Source organism: Anneissia japonica, unplaced genomic scaffold, assembly GCF_011630105.1.
Source record: "Anneissia japonica isolate Jap-2015-1 unplaced genomic scaffold, ASM1163010v1 scaffold1693_len225059_cov107, whole genome shotgun sequence".
Classification (NCBI taxonomy): domain Eukaryota; kingdom Metazoa; phylum Echinodermata; class Crinoidea; order Comatulida; family Comatulidae; genus Anneissia; species Anneissia japonica.
In genome coordinates this window covers 134,224-155,730 of record NW_022728746.1, presented here as the reverse complement: position 1 = coordinate 155,730, position 21,507 = coordinate 134,224, and the positions used below count along the sequence as shown (strand labels likewise).

General features: G+C 32.4%; 1 protein-coding gene across 1 annotated transcript in view; it reads left to right on the top strand.

Annotated features, from left to right (window-relative positions):
* Window positions 1-21,507, top strand: part of LOC117114535 — a 58,550-nt gene that overhangs the window by 21,550 nt on the left and 15,493 nt on the right. The window contains exons 3-4 of the mRNA XM_033258213.1: window positions 3,872-3,988; window positions 14,046-14,136. Of these exons, the coding sequence (XP_033114104.1) occupies window positions 3,872-3,988; window positions 14,046-14,136 (208 nt within the window). The remainder of the gene's footprint in view (window positions 1-3,871; window positions 3,989-14,045; window positions 14,137-21,507) is intronic.

Genomic DNA, 21,507 nt, shown 5'->3' with positions numbered 1-21,507 from the left:
GACCAACGGACCTTCGGACCAAAGGCCCTTCGGACCAAAGGACCTTCGGACAAATGCTCTGACCCCACTGTGGTGTATGCAATCATTTGTTTTACCTGACTAACCTGTTAAAACATATTAAAGCTACCAATTGATATTGTTCCTATTGAAACCCGTTGGCAAATTCTCCGATTTCAAAGCTTTTCGGGTAGCACTGGAGATTTATCAGAAAGAACGACACAGAATATTTGCAAGAAGTAAGGGTGTAGCCCACATGAATGATTTAAAGGCAAATTCCAGAGAAATTAAGGTACGCGTACATCAAATACGCCTGTAAGCATGGCAGTTCCTAAGTGTCGAAAAAAATCAAAACTTATTTATAGAGCTCTTTGCAGAGGAAAGTAAGTCCCTTTAAAAATGGCTAGACAACAGAACTTCAGTTGTTATATAAACACTCTTCTAGGCCACCACGTAGTGGTTTTAGATATTCGTCATAGAACTCAGATCTTGTTTTTGCAAGAGGTGAGGCTATTTAGCTGATAGTTATGTTGACCATCGTTGATCTGCCGCGAAATTGCTCTGAAATAATTTTTCTAAACCTCATCCAGAGCATGTTCTGGATACAAGCACATATTCACTGTCTGCTTCGTTAATAACACCCTCCAAAACTTTAGGTACCGTAGCGTGTGTCAGGATAATTGATAATGTGATATTTTGATATGTCAATTTTTTATTTTGAAATGTTGCAATGTGTGTAAAAAGGAACCTGCACATACGCCTAAGTTGTTGGAGATGCCCGTTCAGATTATGCAAAGGTGAAGTTTTGAAGTTTTTTTTCAGTTTTTGACAAAAAAATCGAGTTTTCCCAGAATTTATTTTTTCTTTTTAATCTCCTTTTTATATAAAATATCAAACTTACTTTTTTGACTTGAAATACAAACTACTTGTATTCCGCACAAAAAAACATAGTTTGTCTTTATTCAAAACTTGCGCTTTTGTACCCCGTATCCATGTGAATTATCATACTTGTTCTTTATTAACGGTAAAAAAAAAAAAAAAAAACCTAACAAACAAAAAGAAAGAAAGAAAACAACACAAAATAAAAAACAGGACGCAAACTTTTTTCTTGAGCCCATGCTGGGAGTGTGTGTCAATGTGTGGCCTTTGGACAACTAGGTTAAAAAAAGATACTTTTTTTCTTTTTATTGATAAAAATACCCAAGTTGTTTGCTCTTTGGGGGAAGTTTTTGTTTGCTAAAACTAAGTTTTTGAATAGAAAATTGAGGTTTTTGCGCATTAAGCACAACAATTCGTAATTTTTTATCGTAAAATGCCAATTTGTTTCATTATGCGTTGATAGGTTTTTACATTATGCGTTAGAAAATGTTTTAAAATTATGCGTCATAAGTTTTTACATTATGCGTTAGCAACATTTTTTACATTATGCGTTGTTTTTTACATTAAGCGTCAAACCTTTTTATATTATACGTTAACCAATATTTTTTTTTTTACATTATGCGTCATTTTTACATTAACAGTTGTTACAGGCTGTAACGGCAACGCCAAGACACTGTTCGCGTACTACACCAAGATCGTAGGCGACTACGACGACGCAGCAGCACACGTACGTAGGCCTACGGAGGGGATTTAGTCGACAATGATTTTATGTTCCCTTGTTTTGTATTTGAAAAAGGAAATGTGAAAAAAAAAACTTTAGTCAAATGCAAAAAAAAAGTTTCCAGAAAACACTGAGTGATGTTTCGCTGTTGGCTAGGATCTGGCCTACAGACTAGGCCTAGCCTAGCCTAGGTGTCAAAAGAGTCGGGAACCGGGAGAAGAGGGGCGTCAGGCCTGCTCAGGCAATTTGCCAAATGCAGCGATGATATTTATATATAGCAAGACTTGCTCCATGATATCATGGGCGCAGATGGCCTAGCTAGCGGCACCAGATAATGTGTATCTCCTACCCGAAATCTAACCTGACAACCTAAGAGGCACCTTTTTTCACTATCCCCTGATTTACCTAATTTTATGTTGTGACTATTCATTCCTCATTTATTGTATGTATATAGATAGACCTTCATAAAGCATTTAATTACTCACGTGTTTTAGTTATTAATTCATTATTGAACGAACAATGCTTGATCCCATGCGATGAAAATTGCAACCCCACCACCTCCAACAAAAAAAATTACAAACAGTTTGCCAAACAATCCGGTTATATGATTGGTCAATATTAGGGTAGTCGCTACTACTCCAAATTCAGAAATTGTGGTTGTTGCGGAAGCTATCACAACGCCGATTTAGCCAGTAAGGATTGTGAGCATGTGCAGATGTCTGTTACGCTCTATTAGTTTGTAGTAGACTGGCCGCGTAGTCAAAACGAAAAATGCCTAATAAAGCACGCCCTCCAGGGAATTGAAGACAGAATCGTATCAAGAATTAATAAAGATTGTACCCTAGTACCTCCTTTCATATTACTTGCAGCGTCATGGGGCTGTACCGAACGTACAAAAGTAAAGTATTGATCAAGGCGCTGTGTACTAGTATACATAATATAACATAAAATCTTAAGAATAAAGATATTGCCTACACAGATGACGTGGAAAACAAACAGCCATCACATCGAAAATCACTAATTAAACTTAAAAGCAAATAAAGAAAAACAGTGTATACTTTAATTAAAAGAAAAAAAATGAAGTGAAGAAAATGATGGGAAAAACAAAGAAAAGTAGAAGGCCAAAGACATACCGGTAGTCAGAAGAAAACATGTAGCGTCCACTGCAATAAACAAATTAAAGAGAAGAAAAAAAAAATCAGACTAAAATCCTACACCTCACTAGTCAAGCAAATACTTCTCTGCAACTAGACACTTGTAACGATGGCCTTGATCTTTTTCGTATATTTCTATAGATTTTTAAGAGTTTTAATGTTTGGTACATCAAATTGTATTTTACATCTGAATAATAGAATGTTGCTCGGAGTAGTAGGAGCAGTATAATTAGTATTAGTGGCTTCAAAAATATACTTTAAAAAAAAATACAAGAGCGACCGCTCACCTCCTCCATGCTTAAATACGGTACAAGTGCAAGTTATTATATTCGTTTTTTGGAAGAGCTAATAACACGCTCAAACACGGTACTGGCGCAAGTTATTATACTGGGTTTTTTTGGAATAGCTAATAAGATAGAAATTTTTGAACAATTAGATTGTTTATTTGTACAAATTTAAAATATCTTAAAATTGTTTTAAAAAAATGAATTAAATTTGTTTAAATTGGAAAAAAAAAATAGTTGTAATACCTAGACATGATTCGAACTCACAACCTTAGGGTCATTAAACACATCCTTAACCGACCGCGCCGTCCAAGCAAGTGCCGTGTTAGTGGTAATGTCCGTAAAGTACAGTCCCTGCTAAAACCCCTGTTTTGTTGTTTAGGTGTAGGGAGAGCCCTGGCTTTTCAATATTTGGAAACATATAAGTAATGCGATAGATGTGTATAAGAGACAGATTACTATCTATTTATATCTACTAACTACTAAGAATAATAACTCATACAATGGGCTTTTGCCAAGATGGTACCTGTCAACTTCAAATTAACATAAAATAGATTGATAAGTGAGTAGTATGAAAATGTAACCACAAATTATATACATGTCCGGTGTACTGGCACCATAGGTAGACACCACAAATATAATTCAATTAATGTCAAAATTACAGTCAAATAAATACTTTTCACCGTATTTTGCTAATTTCGTGGTGGAATAATCATTTTCATTTTGCATTATTATTTTTGTTCAAGTAACAAATTACCCATGCTACCATTTGATGAACCAGCACCTTGTGCAATACAGAACTGAGAAATTTAAAATTTGTTTTTTTGCTATTTTAGGATGGAAACACCCCACTACATTTTTGTATGTTTAATGAAAATGTACCGTTCAAGGACCGCTATGACACAGCTAAAGTCCTAATTCAAAATGGAGCAAATGCTGCACTAAAGAATAAGGTGAGATTTATTATTGTTAAAAAAGTAATAGGAATAACCAGACGTTATTTTTCTGTTGACTATTTTTGTCTTACTTTTAGGTCTTATCTCCCCCAATCATAATTTCTATTTCTTACTTAGTAGATGAGGATAAGTAATCAAAACTAGTTACTTCTTTTAAATCAACCCCGGTGTAAATGACTTTCATACTAAAGCCATTAAGAACATATTGCTAATCCCATTTTTCTTCTATTATGCAATTAATATTTTCCTATCTGAGGCTGTGTCCCAGACAGAATGAAGTTAAAAATACATACACTGATATGCAGTTAACGTAATCTACAAAAATATAATCCATTAAGGTTGGGGTTTAAAGCTCTTGGCCGGGATGAATGGCCTTCAAGGTAAGTTACGTCACTGTGGTGCGGCAGGTGTTTGAATTACTGCTGGCCTACGCACGTGAGGCTAGTTTCTTATTCACTAAAAAGCTTCGTCACATACACGATAATTATAAAAATACAGTGAGTCTTGTGGGTCTTCTAAATTTTGAAGGGTTTATAACATAGATCAATATCTAGCCAAAGCAAAAGTTCACGTTTAAAGCATCGTCCCAAGCGCGGATCCACAGTTTACCCTGAATATCGCCTAGATGGGTTGCCATTGTCATGAGAAGAGAGCTAGCTTGTTCTGTCGCTGGAAGACCTATAGTGTAATATGCCCATAAAATATCAGTTCAGTCATTAATTATTTATGTGTCTGTGGGAAATATAACAAATGAATAATTCAAAATAAAAAGAAAACAAATAAACTAAAAATATATAAAAAAAAACCACTTACACTAAATCACAATGGAATCGCAGTTTTAGTGTTGCAAGGTTTTACAGTTCAAGATCTCAATGAATTTAACAATTTTGTTGACAAAATACTTACTTGTGCTACGAAGAATCAGAAGACACTTTATTTGATGGGTGACTTTAACATGAATTTACTAAACGAAGATGTTCATTCACAAACTAATGATTTCATCAATGTTATTACCTCCCATTCCTTATATCCAAGTATCACTAGGCCAACAAGAATTACAACCTTATCAGCAACATTAATCGACAACATTTTTACTAATTCTAAAGCTTGCCAGACATCTGGTATTGTCATGACTTAACATACCGATATTTATTACTGCAGATCTGAATATAGTTAGGACATAACCATATGTTTAAGAGCAGTAAGGAAATAGAGGTTCGTTATTTAACAGACCATACCATTGACCGCTTCAGGTTTGAAATAACGAGTGTAGATTGGAATACTGTATGTAGCCCTAACAATGTCAACGAATCATATCCTATCTTAGCGTAAAACTGCACAAAAAAATTACCGAAGTCACCTTGGATATCATTTGCTATTTTAAAAAATATAAGAAGAAAAAATAAAAATAATAAAAAATCTCTTACGAAGTCTTACCACTGCTAATATTATGAGCTATTAAAAATATAGAAACGTACACTTAATACTATACTACGTTTAGCTAAACAAAACTATTTTTATGAATTATTTGAGAAAGGAAAAAACAATATGAAAAATACATGGAAAATATTAAATTCAATTATGCGCTCTAAAACTAAAACATTTTCTGAAAAATTTGTGTCAGGAAGTGGAATTTGTACATGTCCTATGCAAATTGCAACTGAACTTAACTATTGTGCTAGTATAGGACCATCATTGGCATCTTCAATTAACCACATTGGTAATAGCTTTTCTTCGTATTTGCAAAACATTAATAGCATGTCTTGATTTTGTCAATGATATAAGTAATGCGATTGATATTTTTTTAGAGGTGTACCTTACAAATGGATTTCCAATTACCCCTCCAATAGAAAGCAATTTGCTTATTATAACTCTGTAAAGTCTGCTATTATTAATGTTAGTTGCGGTGTCCCACAAGAGTCCATTTTGAGCCCATTACTCTTCATTCTTTACAAGAATAACTTTTGTCACACATCAAAATGACTAACTACAATTTTATTTGCCGATGATACCACCGTATTTTACTCACATGCAAATGTGTCTGTATTATGTAACACGGTTACTGACGAGTTAAAAGAAGTCTGTAATTGGTTTAAGGCAAACAAATTGTCATTAAATGCAAAAAAAAAATCAATATATGATTGGAACAGTCTGCCAGACGCAATAAAAGCAATTTCTAATTACAACACCTTTAAAATTCGAGTTAAAGAGCACCTCTTTTCATGTCTCCCCTAACTAGACAACCCTTATCATGTTAAAAATCGCTGGTGCGTGACATTTTAGCATGCCAAATTACTTTTATAAACTACATTATTATACAGTAAAAATAAGTATCTCCAAAAAATACCTTGTAAAAGAAATGATCCTCAAAGAACATAAATTTGCAAAGTATAAATAACACTTAGGTTCTTATAAGAATATATAAAGTGAATAAATGTTTTTACCTAATAAATTATAACAGTACTGTGAAAAACTGTGGCCTACATTATTATTCACTTTTGTGGTATTCTTTGGAACATTTCAGTATTATAGATTTCTAACCTTATTGCTCCAACAGCCAATGTGTGGACCAATGTTTATCGTAACTGACACGACGATTGAGTAGTATTAAAGTGTGAGGCAGCGAGGCATGCGAGACAAAACGACGATTCATGCGAGGCATCGTTTTGCCATTGCCAAAAGTGCGAGGTATAACAACGATTCATGCGGGCATCGTTTTACATCGAAATATGTGCAGAGAACAACGAAAATCCAATGTTAAAGTAATATTATGTACTATTTAATAATTATGCGTGATAGTCATTGTCAAATTTGCTACTTAATTTGATTTGCTACCACAGTGGATTTATTTTTCTCCGCCTAGGCCTAGGCTATATAGTCAGTAACATCGCTGATCACAGGGGCGGATCCAGGATCTGCTGCATTATTTTTTATCCCCATACAATTAGGGCAGAAATTATAGAGGGCGCTATTTAAGGTCAGTTTAGTGATCGTATTATCGTAGTAGAGAAATAATTACAGCAAGCAAGACCTAAATTAATAATTACCAATTAAATTAAAGTTTTGTTGGCCTACTGAAAAATACAATACAATGTAGCTATTTATGCCTCGTGCATCCCTCGTAGCGCAAATCAATAGGCCTACTACTACTATTGCACAACAAAGTATGATATTTGGTTTTTTAGCATCCACTATTCTTGTACATAAAGTTTTTTAGCATCCACTATTCTTGTACATAAATCTTCAATTTCCAACGTACGCTTATAATAGCAACTCGGACGTTGTTACCGGTGGTCTTTACAAACACCGAACGTCGAACTTAGGTCATGTTTATGCATATTCATATTTAACAGCTCACTAGTAAGTAACTTTAAGTAAGTAACTTTATTGCTTCTCTTTTATAACAGAGGCACAGCCGTAATGATGTGCAACAATAACAAAATCAGTAAAAACTTAATTACTGTGATAAAATATAGTAAGAAAATACTGCGGTAGAACGAAATATAAATAACAAAAAGGGTTTACAAAAATAGTAATAGAGATAAAAATAAATACTAATACTAATAATATAAGTAAGTTGGTTAATACATCACTTATACACACATACATATACACATACACACAAACATATATATACACATATACATATATATATATATACAGTATACATATACATATATATATATATATGTGTGTATACACACACACACATGCTTACATATACATACATACATACATACACACACAATACATACATGCATAGACGCACACACATACACACACCCCTCCCACACACATATTCACACATACATACATACATATACACATACATACACAAACACATACATATACATATAATAGAGTAAATATTGTAAATTTAATTCAGTAACATTAAAACCAGACATATTAGTCTTGCAATAGAAAAGTATTATATATATCATTTCGTTCTTTCCATGCCATCGTTAAAAGTAATTTACAATGATTATCGAAAACTTTACTCGCAATAGTATAATTAATAGTGTTTATACAATTTGTTGTTAAAATTTGATATTCGTAATGGATTTCTAAATCATCAAACAAAAGATGGTATTTAAGTTCAGGGAAGCTTGATATGAATAATTCCCAAAATATATGTAAATCCTTTTTGTATAACTCCTCTTTAGGTTGGTCAAATATTAAAGTTCTAATGTTCTTTAATCTGGTACAATCAAATACAAAATGATTGATGGTTTCCTTTGTCACGCAGTCACATAATAAGCATAAGCCTAAATTTTTAGGTGACCAGGATTCCTTTCTTCCTTCAAGAGGTAGTGAGTTAGAACGAGCTTTAAATTTTAAACTTGAAGCATGAAAGTTACACTTTTCTAATAAATACTTTTCCATTTTAGGTTCACTAAACTGACCTTAAATAGCGCCCTCTATAATTTCTGCCCTAATTGTATGGGAATGCAGCAGATCCTGGATCCCCCCTGTGATCAGCGATGTTACTGACTATATCCTAAGCCTAGGCCTAGGCGGAGAAAAATAAATCCACTGTGGTTGCAAATCAAATTAAGTAGCAAATTTGACAATGACTATCACGCATAATTATTAAATAGTACGTAATATTACTTTTACATTGGATTTTCCTTGTTCTCTGCACATATTTCGATGTAAAACGATGCCTCGCATGAATCGTTGTTATGCCTCGCACTTTTGGGAATGGTAAAACGATGCCTCGCATGAATCGTCGTTTTGCCTCGCTGCCTCGCACTTTAGTACTACCCACGACGATCAATCCAAAAAATTAAAACTAACGCAATAAATGCTTTTTGTTTCTTCAATAGTTGTATCATATAATGATAATAGTCGACTATGGTTCAGAATTAACTGTTCCTAATAACGTAGCTGCATACCTAATTGTTTCTTGTAATAATTCGTTATCCAAAAAATATTGAAAAATTTCTGAAATCGAAGACTCTCCATCATGGATGAGAGGTCCAGCTTGCTCAGCTCTGTAAAATCACCAAGCCAGGCAAAATGTTCAGTATCCGCCATCCAATTAGGCCTATTTCTTTGTATAGCTAGGCCTAGTCACGGACAGCACCGCCATCAATGTTAGCTTCTTCTCCTTCACTATCGCTGTCATCATTTTCATCGGAAACATCTACTACAATGAGTTGAACAAATATCGCTTGATTTTTCACTCTCATAATGAAGGAGAATACGTATTAAATGACCTAAAGAGTGAATATACCAATCCACAAGAGTAATGTTGAATATTTCGCCTAATTCCTGTCTCAGTTGCTGATGTGTCGTTGATACGACGAAATATTCAACATTACTCTTGTGGATTGGTATATTCACTCTTTAGGTCATTTAATACGTATTCTCATCCACTACAATGCCACGAAAATCTTCTTGCTCGCCATCTACACTATCATTCATCAAAAAGTTCGTCGATTACTTGTTCCACAGTATATCGCTGCTGCGCGGCCATGTTGAAATATTCGAAAGTGAGCTGACGTTTTAGTTCGATTTATAAAATATTTTTCAATAAAAGTTGTATTCAAGAAGTTCAAAGTGTAAGAAACAAATGAGCATCAGAATGATATATAAACAGTATAGGGGGCGAAATCCATGTACACTTGGATGTGTCGTACTATCGTGCCTACAGCATTCAACGGTAAATTTTTCGCTGTCGCACTATATCTCGGTTTTTGTTTTGTTTTGTTTTGTTTCGTTTTCTTTTTTGGCGTCATCTGCTTTTTTTTTTTTTTTTTTTTTTTTTTTTTTTTTGTATTTTGAGACCCCATTGGAAATAAATCCTGTGTTGCGATTTAAAGAGTTATCCCAGATATCAACAATGATGACTTGCTTTTTTACTTATTTTTGTTTCTCTGTATTCTGTTGTTTCTGATTTTGTGATGTTGTTCTGTTAATATCAAATAAATCAAATCTAATCCAAATAATATGACCACAACATAAGGAAGTCCTAAAATTCTAAACTTCTAAGCTTTACGTAGCTCAATATACATTTATATTTTCCTAAATCATAAGGAAGTATACTTGTGTTGAATAGGCATAGGTAGTACAGAGAATTCTGATTGACTGTCAATCTCAGGTATCCAGCATTAGCACCGACGTGATAATTTTTACCTAATAACTTCGATATGTATGTTTTATGATTTTTATAGAATATACTTCTTTAATAATAACATTACAGTCTAATTATTATGACACAACATAAAGAAGTCCTCTCTGTAAATATTTAGCATAATATTATAGTAAAGAGAATTTCCATTGTTTATCAATATCAATATACACATGTTAAATCCCACAACATTACGATTTATGCACGCACCGACGAAAAGTTTAAACATAATAATTTTGATTTGTACATGTTTTATGTTAGGCCTATGTGGTGATTACTCTTAGTTAATAATAATATTGCAGTTTAAAATTCATATTATGATAAAAACTTGACCATAATATAACTTATTCTAAAAAGAAGCAGAATAATGCAATTATTTCAACAATTGTACCCTGACTAAAACCAAACTTGATAGGTGTGACTTTACTTCCACCACAAAATTAATTAAATATGCATAATCATTTTTTTCTGTGATGTTAAAATAACAAAATATAATAAAATCATGCCTTCCAATAACGGTATAAGTATTAACCATACACCGTGACATATAAATCAAAATTTAAAAATATGAAAAACTCAACACAGCCGATTTAATTACAGTCTTTTTTTAATTATTAATGTATTTAGACAATGCAAACATGTATTGCATTTTTTGTTGAAGTAAGTGGCATTTCAGTAATCACTTTATATTTGTTTAATGTCATTTCGTCTCTCACCCGGACCTTCTTATGGCGAACGGTGCAAAGTTCTGGATCCACGTCTGCATGTATTGATTGAAACTGTAACAGAGCAATATTATTTGAACATGACCGAATCCGTTTTGGTATACCAAATATACCTCCTCAAACAGAATGATTGTGTTTAAAAACGGATATAATAATTAGACTTTATGCACTCTTTTTCAAATACAGGTCTTAATCCTGTCTCTTATACACATCTAGATGTGTATAAGAGACAGCTTTAAAACAATGCTAAAAACACACATTGCTAATGCCAAGATAGACACATTTACTATTGAGCTGAGCGTCTCCTAGTTAGTAGTGTTTATTACGTAACGTTTGTCATGCACTGTAACATGGGCTATAGAAATGGAAAACCAAATCGTAATGGGAATGTACCTCCATCGTTGTAAAAGTGTAAGATATAGGCTAGTGTGGATTTAAACAATGTCCTAATGGTAATGTTAAAAATAAGAGTCAATAAATGTAAGTATGATTTTTGAAAAAAAATTGTCTTTTTATTTCTCACCCTGCCCTTCGCTTGGGGGAACTTGGCGAAAGTTTGATCCGCACCTGCATGCATTCCTTGATACGGCTTAATGTACGTGGGCCTACAAGTTGCAAATAATTTTGTTGGCTTACTTTTTTTCTTTGACGACAAAGGATCATTTATTACATCATAATAGTACAGAAACAATTTCATCACAGCATTTCAATATAATAATGGATTATAATCGTGAATAATATCAACTGAATTATTTTCCTATCTCAATTCTTGAAAAAAAAACCATATTCTAATGTCGTCACATTAAGTAATTATTATTTAGTGAAACATTGTTATTTATGACACAATATTTTGACTTCTTTGTTGTCAAGACCTGGCATAGGTTAATTTTGATTGCTTGAAATAAACCAAATATTTGTTTAAATCTATATGTAAGTACAGTACTTAAGTCCTACTACGGTATTATGCCCAGTAATATGACATGTATTTCAAAGTAGGCCTATATTTAATATTGTTATACATAGATACGCACAGTTCAAAGGTAGATGGTGATTTTCAAATTAAACTTGATTCATTGATTGATCTAAAACAGGAAAATTTTTATGTTTTTATAATTTTTGCAACAGGGATGTAAAATGACTTTCTCTATGAAATATTTATATAGCATCCCAAAATGGTTTAGTCAATGATTTTGTTGGATTTTAAAAGAGGGAACAATGTAACTGATCCAGGAATAAAAGTTTACCATATAAATTCATAAAAATCATTAAAAATGGAACAGGAACAAGATTACAAGATTATTTAATACTTTGAATAATACAGAGGTCCTTATATTTTTACAACAAAACAGAATATAATCGAATATATATGAGTGTCACATAACATAACCAATCATGATTTTTAAGGCATCATTTTATATGGGCGTTTGCACGAAGATATTTATTCAAAATTATCACAATTTTTCATTATAAATAGATGATTTAGGTTGTTTATTTCTTTTTATATGATCCAATTAATATCTATAAAACTAAGAAAAACGTACTCACACGACGTTTCGGTGATACTCTATCAGCATTCTCAAGTCAACTGTGCTGACACCTTCTGTGTTATTTTTTACATCTGTTTTGTGCTCGTGTAGTCTGGTTTTGAAGGCTCTCCCGGTTTCTCCGATGTAAACTTTTTGGCAGTTCATGTATGTAATTTGGTAGACGCATACACACGTTTCTTTAGGATGTTGCCTACGGTACCAGATTTTGAGTGAAGTTATTGGTTGGTTTGAAGTAGGTATTGATATTGTACTGTTTTAGTGTTCTTCTAATTCGTTCTGACATCCCATGATTGTAGGGTATACCAACATTGCCTCCTTGATTTATTGCTGAAATCGGTTTTGTTTTCTGTGTTCCTGAAGACTACCAGTCGTCATAACAAAAAGACGACTGATGGCAAACTTCGACCTCAACACGATCAAGGTTACACTATGACCAAGCTGTAATTACATCACAGTTCACTTGAGAATGCTCGTAGAGTATCAGCGAAACGTCGTGTGAATACGTTTTTCTTATTTTTTAAAAATATATATTAATTGGATCATCTATAAATATATAGACAACCAGATGATTTTTTTTTCCTCAATGATATTGATTTTTAAAAAATATTATTCTTTGCATGTAACTTTTTTTAATCATTTTTGTTTTTCGAAATGTTTCAGTTCCACACATTTTTGTTTTGTATTTTAATGATTTCTTTTCAATATCAAGCCACATGTTATAGTGTTCAAGACAACATATTTTAAGTGAAATGAGTCTTATACATGCGCAAAAACAGTAACACACATTACATAAATTTTAGAATAATGATAAATCATCAGCCCATAAAATTTGGAAACAAATTCTCCGAGGTCGGCAGCATCGGCAAATTTACTACCTAGGCCTATATAGTATAAACTGAATGACGACCTTACATCGTCATCTAGATATTGTGATTTTGTTAATTTCTCTATTAAATCAATATATTGCTGGTGGAAGAATGGTCGTACTTGTATTAATATAATAGTGTTGTATAATAAATATGTTTTACATAAGAAAATCGCCGAATAAATTTCGTTTTAGTCTTTGGCATGGGAAATATAATTTTCGTAAACGCTACGATGTATCATAACAGGCTGTTTCAAAACTGCCCATGCATGTCCATGCGCATGCCCAGAATGATCTATCAGGGATTTCCCAAGCTACACTACACTACAATACTGCCCTCCCATGGCAAAAGGGTATAACTGACAATTTGCTGTTTGGAGATATTAAGGAAAACGTGTAATTTATTTAGCCTTAAAATTTGTTTTAGTATTTGATTTCATGGTTAATGTATTCAAATAGATTAATAATGTCTCTTCCAGTGTAGCAAACATTTTTTCTATAAATATTTATTTTTGTGCATAAAATGTCAGTTTTACCCTTTTGCCGTGGGTTTTCTGATTCAAGACATGTTGACAAACTTTGGCAAAGGGGCATAAGTACACAGTTTAGTTTCTTACAACGCAATTTTAAGTCAGATTATTCAAAAATAACATTCGATATATAACTTCATATGTTAGTCATGTATAAACTATCAAATAAATAATTTTATTTATTTGAATACAAAAAGACTTTGAAATAACTATTGTATTAATGTGTTACTCTTTGTTATTTTATGTTGATATAGATCCCTAGGACTCCGGTTGAGGAGTATGCTAAATTCAGGTATAAAGATACTGAAGAACAGAAAGAACAAATGCTTCTGTTGCTTGCTACAGGTAAAGTAAACTTTCCTACACCAGATGCCATTTAATTTTTTCAATAACCTATTGCTTTTGTTTTAAGTTCTTTTTTTAAATATATATTTTGAATTTCAAGACTAAACGTATAAAGTAATAAAAAACAGCAGCACTTTTGAGACTAACAATATATAATTTATTCTCTAAGACTAAACGTATTAAAACTGTTTTACTTGACGTCAGTCAGCATTTAGAAATTTAAAATACTAACATGCAGTACACAAAATGGCTGTCAAAATACCATGTAGTTCATTATACAGTTTTTAAAATAGGTTAGACAGATCTCTCAATCAAGTGTTCTTTTTTTTTAATTTTTTTAAATTCTTTTTTTAATGGAAACATATGACGTGGAAGCGGCAAACCTTTTTTTTTTTTTTTAAATAGGGATTTGGCTAAAACGGCGTCCCCGGTTGGGTTCTTTAACAAGACGGCACTCTAACAGCTTCTTAGCTTTACCGGTACATAATTGAATTAAACTAGTGAGTTTTGCTCCATTATCTGTAGATTTGATATCTACTGCCTTATCAAAGCTCTAATGAAAGGTCAGTATTTTAGTGGATCGCCATCAATGGAGTATGTTCGTTTTTGGTAGCTGTTAAGCCTCTACAAAAGACTGCTGATGTATTCTGGAATCATTGGACATCTGGCACATCGCATTTGTCAGTACAGAAGTTTCATTTGAATGGCTGAGGGTTCCCAAGAAACACGGGATGGTTTCTAAGTTTTGTATGTTTTTGGTATATTATCAACATCTGTTGGATTGGTTGTCTGCGCTGGCTGGTTTATAGAAACATCAAATTGTGTCCGCTTCGATGTAGCCAAAAGAATAACTTCAGGTGTAGAATTGACGAAGCGCACATTGGTGTCTGTATATTTTGTTTTAACAGCTGTATCTCTTAGTTTGGTCGGCATCGTAGGTTGGTCTGACGGAACATCTACCTGAGGCCGCTTCGGTAGTGCAAGGTATATCTTCTGGTTTAAAACCTGTTTCCTAATAAATATTTTGTGCTTTTCCTTTATTTTCTCCTATTCAAACCACTTTCTAAAGCCACCTGTTCTTGTAAAGCATCATTTTCCCTTTTAAGAGCCTCCATTTCATCCCTCAATTCAGCTTTTGCAATGATAACAGCACTTAATATTGTTGAAGCTTTCAAATGCCAACCACTCCTAACTTCGAATACAGATTTGAGTATATCCGATTTTTGAGATTCTTTTTCAGTAATATTTTGTTGTCATGGATTTAACGTTCTCACGAAATACTACGACACGAGACCAATGCTGCTGCATGTACTCTTCAGCATCATGAATTTCCTGCTCATCAGTAAGAAAAACATAAAATCCAGTTATACTACGGTGAATTTCAGTGAGATCTACCACGAGCCAAGCTCTCTTCTAACAACAACGTTTGTATTCCTCCACCATCTGAAGGCTCTCCTGTAGGGTCTGACATCAATCGGTAATAATCTTGCAATTAGGAAATTTCAACTCCGTAATTTTGAACTGTAACGCTCTCTCAGACATTATTTTAAATTACAACCAAGCATTTAAAATCACACGCTGTATTACTCTCTTCATTTATTGGTATAAGGTTATTGTGGTTGTTTATGGTATAATACACAATATTTTCCATCCAATGTAATAATATACTAACTATTTAAAATTAAAATAACTTTATGAGGAGAAACTGAAAATAAATTTTAATAACACAGGGCCGGCGGAACGTTTTTCAAAGTGGGGGGGGGGGCACTTATAAGATAATGGGAATATGAATCATGCAGATCTGGGAAAACCTAGGGGATGGGGGTCAACATTTTTCGCAAAAAGGAAAGGGGATCCGGGGATCCTCCCCCGTGAAAATTTTGTTTTCTAGATGGCGGGAAATGACCTTTCTCGACTTTTGAGCTAGGTTTCTAATGACTTTGTTCTTCAAAATTCAAGGTTTCCCCCTCTTGAAAACGGTCAGGTAAACTTTCTCAATCTTATGAGATCAAAGAAAAGGAGCGGGGGTCCCGGGGTTCTCCCCCAGAATAATTTTGAATCCTAGATGGCGGGAAATGAGTTTTTCACACTTCTGAGGTATCTTAATTACTTTTAAGTAAATTTCAAGGTTTTCCCCTCTTGAAGACGATTAGGTAATTTTTCCCCATTGTTATTACAGGAAAAAGGCCTTATGTGTGTATACATAGGCCTACATAAAAATAAAAAAATTCGTAGTTGCATACGTATTCTTTTTAAATGAATCGATAAGCTCTAAAGAAAAATGGGGTCCGAGGGTCCTCCCCCAGGAAAATTTTGTTTCCTGAGGTGTCTTTTAACTACTTCTAAGTTCTTCAAAATTCAAGGTTTTCCCCTCTTGACAATTATTATAACGAATTAATGGACCCAAAGAGAAAAGTGAGGTTCGGGTTCTTCCCGGGAAAACGTTAATTTCTAAATGGTGGGAAATGAGTTTTCTCGTCTTCTGAGGTGTATTTTAATTACTTTTAAGTTCTTCAAAATTTAAGGTTTCTCTTCTTGAAAACGGCCAGGTAAATTTATCCCTGTTATTACAGTAGATAGGCCTCATGTGTGTAAGCATACATTTAAAAAATTGAGTAGTTGCATACGATATTTTTTTCCAGGAATCCATAAATCTCAAAAAGAAAGGGGGGTCCAGGGGTTCTCCCCCGTGAATATTTTGATATCTAGAAGGCGGGAAATGACATTTCCCGACTTCTGAGGTGTCTTTTAATTAATTTCAAATTCTTCAAAATTCAAGGTTTCCCCCTCTTGAAAACGGCCAGGTAAATTTATCCCTGTTATTACAGTAGATAGGCCTCATGAGTGTAAACATACATTAAAAAAATTGAGTAGTTGCATACGATATTTTTTTCCAGGAATCCATAAATCCCAAAAAGAAAGGGGGGTCCGGGGGTTCTCCCCCGTGAATATTTTGATATCTAGAAGGCGGGAAATGATATTTCCCGACTTCTGAGGTGTCTTTTAATTACTTTTAAGTTCTTTAAAATTTAAGGTTTTCCCCTCTTGAAAACGGTCATGTAAATTTATCGCATTGTTATTATAGTAGATAGGCCTTATGTGTGTATACATACATAAAAGAAAAGTGAGTACATGCATACGTTTTTTCCATGAATCCATAAATCTCTAAAAAAAAAAAAAGGGGGTCCGGGACATTTTTGATTCTTAGAAGGCGGGAAATTATTTTTTCCGACTTCTGAGGTGTCTTTTAATTACTTTTAAGTTCTTCAAAATTCAAGGTTTTCCCCTCTTGAAAACGGCCAGGAAAATTTATCCCTGTTATGAAAGTAAATAGGCCTTAGGTGTGTATATGTGTGAAAAATTGAGTAGTTGCAAACGATTTTTCCATGAATCCATAAATTCCAAAAAGAAAGGGGGTCCGGGTGTTTTCCCCCGTGAAATTAATTTTCCCGACTTCTGAGGTGTCTTTCAGTTACTTTTAAGTTCTTTAAAATTCAAGATTTTCCCCTCTTGAAAATTATTATAATGAATCAATGAACCCAAAGAGAAAAAGGAGGTCCGGGTTCTTTCCGGGAAAATGTTAATTTCTAAATGGTGGGAAGTGAGCTTTCCCGATTTTCTGAAGTATCTTTTAGCGATTTTAATTTAAGTTCTTCAAAAGTCAAGGTTTCCTATCTTGAAAACGGTCAGGTAAATTTGTCCACTTTTTATTACAGTATGTAAGGCCTTATGTGTGTATAAATACATTAAAAAAAATGAGTAGTTGGATACGATTTTTTTTTTCATGAATCAATAAATCCGAAAAAGATAGGGGGTCGGGGTGCGATTTTTTTTTCTGTACGAAACATTTACATAAAACACCACTCGACTGAATCGACCCGAAAATCTCATAGTGCAGAATTCAGGAGGTCAAAAGGTCATCAAGAGATGAACGTCTACAAAACAACCTGAGAGAACGTCGCTGTCTAATTTTTACAAATACAGTGATGTTAATAAACAACGGAAGCGTATTGCTGCCAACTAAACAAAAAAATAAAATTCAGATATTATCTCGTTATTACGAGATATTATCTCGTAATAACGAAATAATTATCTCGTAATTACGACATAATATCTTGTAATTACGAGATAAAATCTTGTAATTACGAGATAATATCTCGTAATAACGAGATAATTATCTCGTTATTACCAGAAAATATCTCGTAATAACGAGATAATTATCTCGTTATTACGAGATAATATCTCATAATTACGAGATAATATCTCGTAATTAAGAGATAATTATCTCGTTATAACGAGATAATATCTCGTATTAACGAGATAATTATCTCGTTATTATGAGATAGGATAAGTGTGGGGAATTGTGGACTTTAAGCATATTTTCATAAATTAAAAAAAATGTAGATTGAGTTATACACCTGAAAGTGTTTTTATTATTATTATTATTTAATTAGCTAACAAGCATTAATTACACTGGGGTTAAGTGTCCACAATTACCTACGGGTGTAGGTAATTGTGGACCCAATTTTTAAAAATCGTGTTTTTTTCTAAGACACCCCCCCCCCCCGGCTCAGTAGTTGCTCCCATAAATACTTATCCCCATAAATACTTAGTCCCCCAGTCGGAAATCTTAGCTCCCCCACCCCAATAAATTATATCCTAGAGCCGTCCCTGCTTTGAACAAGTCATTCCATTCATAGGAAAAGCCTTTTGATGGAGAATGTATACTTTTTTATCAAGGTTTGCCTACGTCGAAACTAACTCCGGCTATATCAATTTGATTAGAAGATTGAAAAAGTTATTATTGTTAATGAAGGATTAATAATATAGATTGCTATGTCCATTTTATTGATCTAATCTACGTAAATTTACTTTCAGAGTTTATATTTCGATAACGAAATTGTTTAGATATTTATTTGAAAAATACATTATATGAAATAATGTAATCGTTAACGTTTAATAATTTTTGATAATATTTAAATAAAGCAATAAGATTAATTATGTTAAGTAATACAGATACAATGTATACACAGGCCTAGTTGAGAGTCCAGTTAAAACATGTAAATATGTATCGAAATGATATACTTATTTATATATTTATATAGGCCTACATATTATGCGTAAATATGTATTTAGTTATTAACTTAAGTTTATTTTCGATAAATATTTTCAGCCGCTCCATTTTTTTTCCTTTTCTTCTTTCTTCCTTCCTATATGTTTCTTCTGTTTTTCGTTAAATTTAATTTAATATACTAAATGCATATTTACGCATAATATTTATATAAATATATAATAAGTATATTATTTCGAGTATTATTTACATATGTTAACTGGACTCTGGTACTATAAGCCTGTGTATAAATTGTGTCTGTGTTTAACATCCAAATATCAAACATCAACTATTATTAAAGCGTTAACGATTACATTATTTCATATAATATATTTTTCAAATAAATATCTAAACAATTTTCATTAATGAAATATAAAGATCAGGCGTCACGCTGACTCACGTGCATTAAGAATAGCAGTGGACTCTCTTCTGTTATACTCTTTGGTACTGTCAACAATTTCCCACCCTTACCCTATTATATAATAATTATCTCGTTATTACGAGATACTATCTCGTAATTACGAGATAATATCTCGTAATTACGAGATTATATCTAAATTTAATTTTTTTTAGTTGGCAGCAATACGCTTCCGTAAAAAGCTAATACTAATGGTTCGTTTAAATGACATATAACTTAACATTTAACTTGAGTTACAAATACTGTGACAATTTATATTTTTTAGTTTAGGCCTGGGTTCTGCATAATTACCTAGGCCTACTAACTACTAAATATATACGCTTTCTGGAGAAAGCACAAAGAGTAGGGAAAAGCGAGTTTTTCTTCATCAAATGAAACAGGGTGACAATTATTTTCAAATTAAGAGAAGAGCTGAGAATAGGCAGCTCTAAAATACTGGGTGCCATAAAGACCTGCCAAAATGGCAGAGCACCAAATGAATTTATAAATGAGGCCTAAAGCCTAGTTATTAATATTAGGCATGTAATCAGTAATCTGCAGGTTCTTGATTACAAGGCTAGGCCAAGTTAATTACATGTAATGCCGAAATGATGATGATGATGATTATTATTTATTATTTATTATTATTATTATTATTATTATTATTATTATTATTATTATTATTATTTATTATTATTTATTATTATTTATTATTATTATTATTATTATTATTATTATTATTATTATTATTATTATTACCTGTACCTTAAGGGGAACTTTGGAGGAATTAGAGAAAAACGACGTTAAGGGGAAATAACACAAAAGATATTCCCCTTTGGCTAGTTATTATTTATAGGCCTAGTAAATAGTATCTGTAGGTTCTTCCTTACAAGGCTTAGGCCAAGGTAATTAATGCTGAAATGATGATGATTATTATTATTATTTAACATTAATTACATTATAAAGAAAGTTTGGCCAAGTTCAATAACGCCGGAATGGTATATTTCATTTATTTAATAATATTTTTCTTATGCACTCTATTTTTTAGTTCATGCTTCAATTTTTTTTCCTCAAAAATTTAATCAACGTCTGTATGTGAAACGTGACTGTTGGTGTCAGCCTAGGAACCTAGATGATTATTATTATTTAACATTAGTTACATTATAAAGAAAGTTTGGCCAAGTTCAATAACGCCGGAATGGTATATTTCATTTATTTAATAATATTTTTCTTATGCACTCTATTTTTTATTTCATGTTTCAATTTTTTCTCTCAACAATTTAATCAACGTCTCATGGCTAGAAATTTACTTTTTCAGCCACTAGCAACCTATTGCTAAAATGTGCTAGTTGTTAAAAATTTAACTAGCAAAATGAGCTTCTCAACTAGTAAAATATATTGATACCAACTCAACATATTATTTTCGGAAAATAAATTGTATGAAAATAACTAATGATGTACTTCTATAAATTTGTGTGTTAAATGTTTTAATATAATATTTTCTGTTATGGTGAGTGTAGTACAATAAATATCACAAAGAAATAGCCAAGTGAGTATAAAAAAATGATTTCTATACCTTGTACATTTATTCACTTCAGTGTCAGAAAATTTTTAATATGAAGAAAAAAAATCATGATACAAAATAAAAATTTAATATTATACTTAATTTATTTTTTAAAATAAGTTAAGTTTATCATTCATTTAATTTTTATTTTGTATCTGTGATTTTGTTTTCACATTAAATACTGTCTCTTATACACATCTAGATGTGTATAAGAGACAGTTGTTACCATCTGAAATCTATTTCATAATTTAGTTAAAACAATAATCATTCAATATTTAAACTGATCATTTTATACAATAA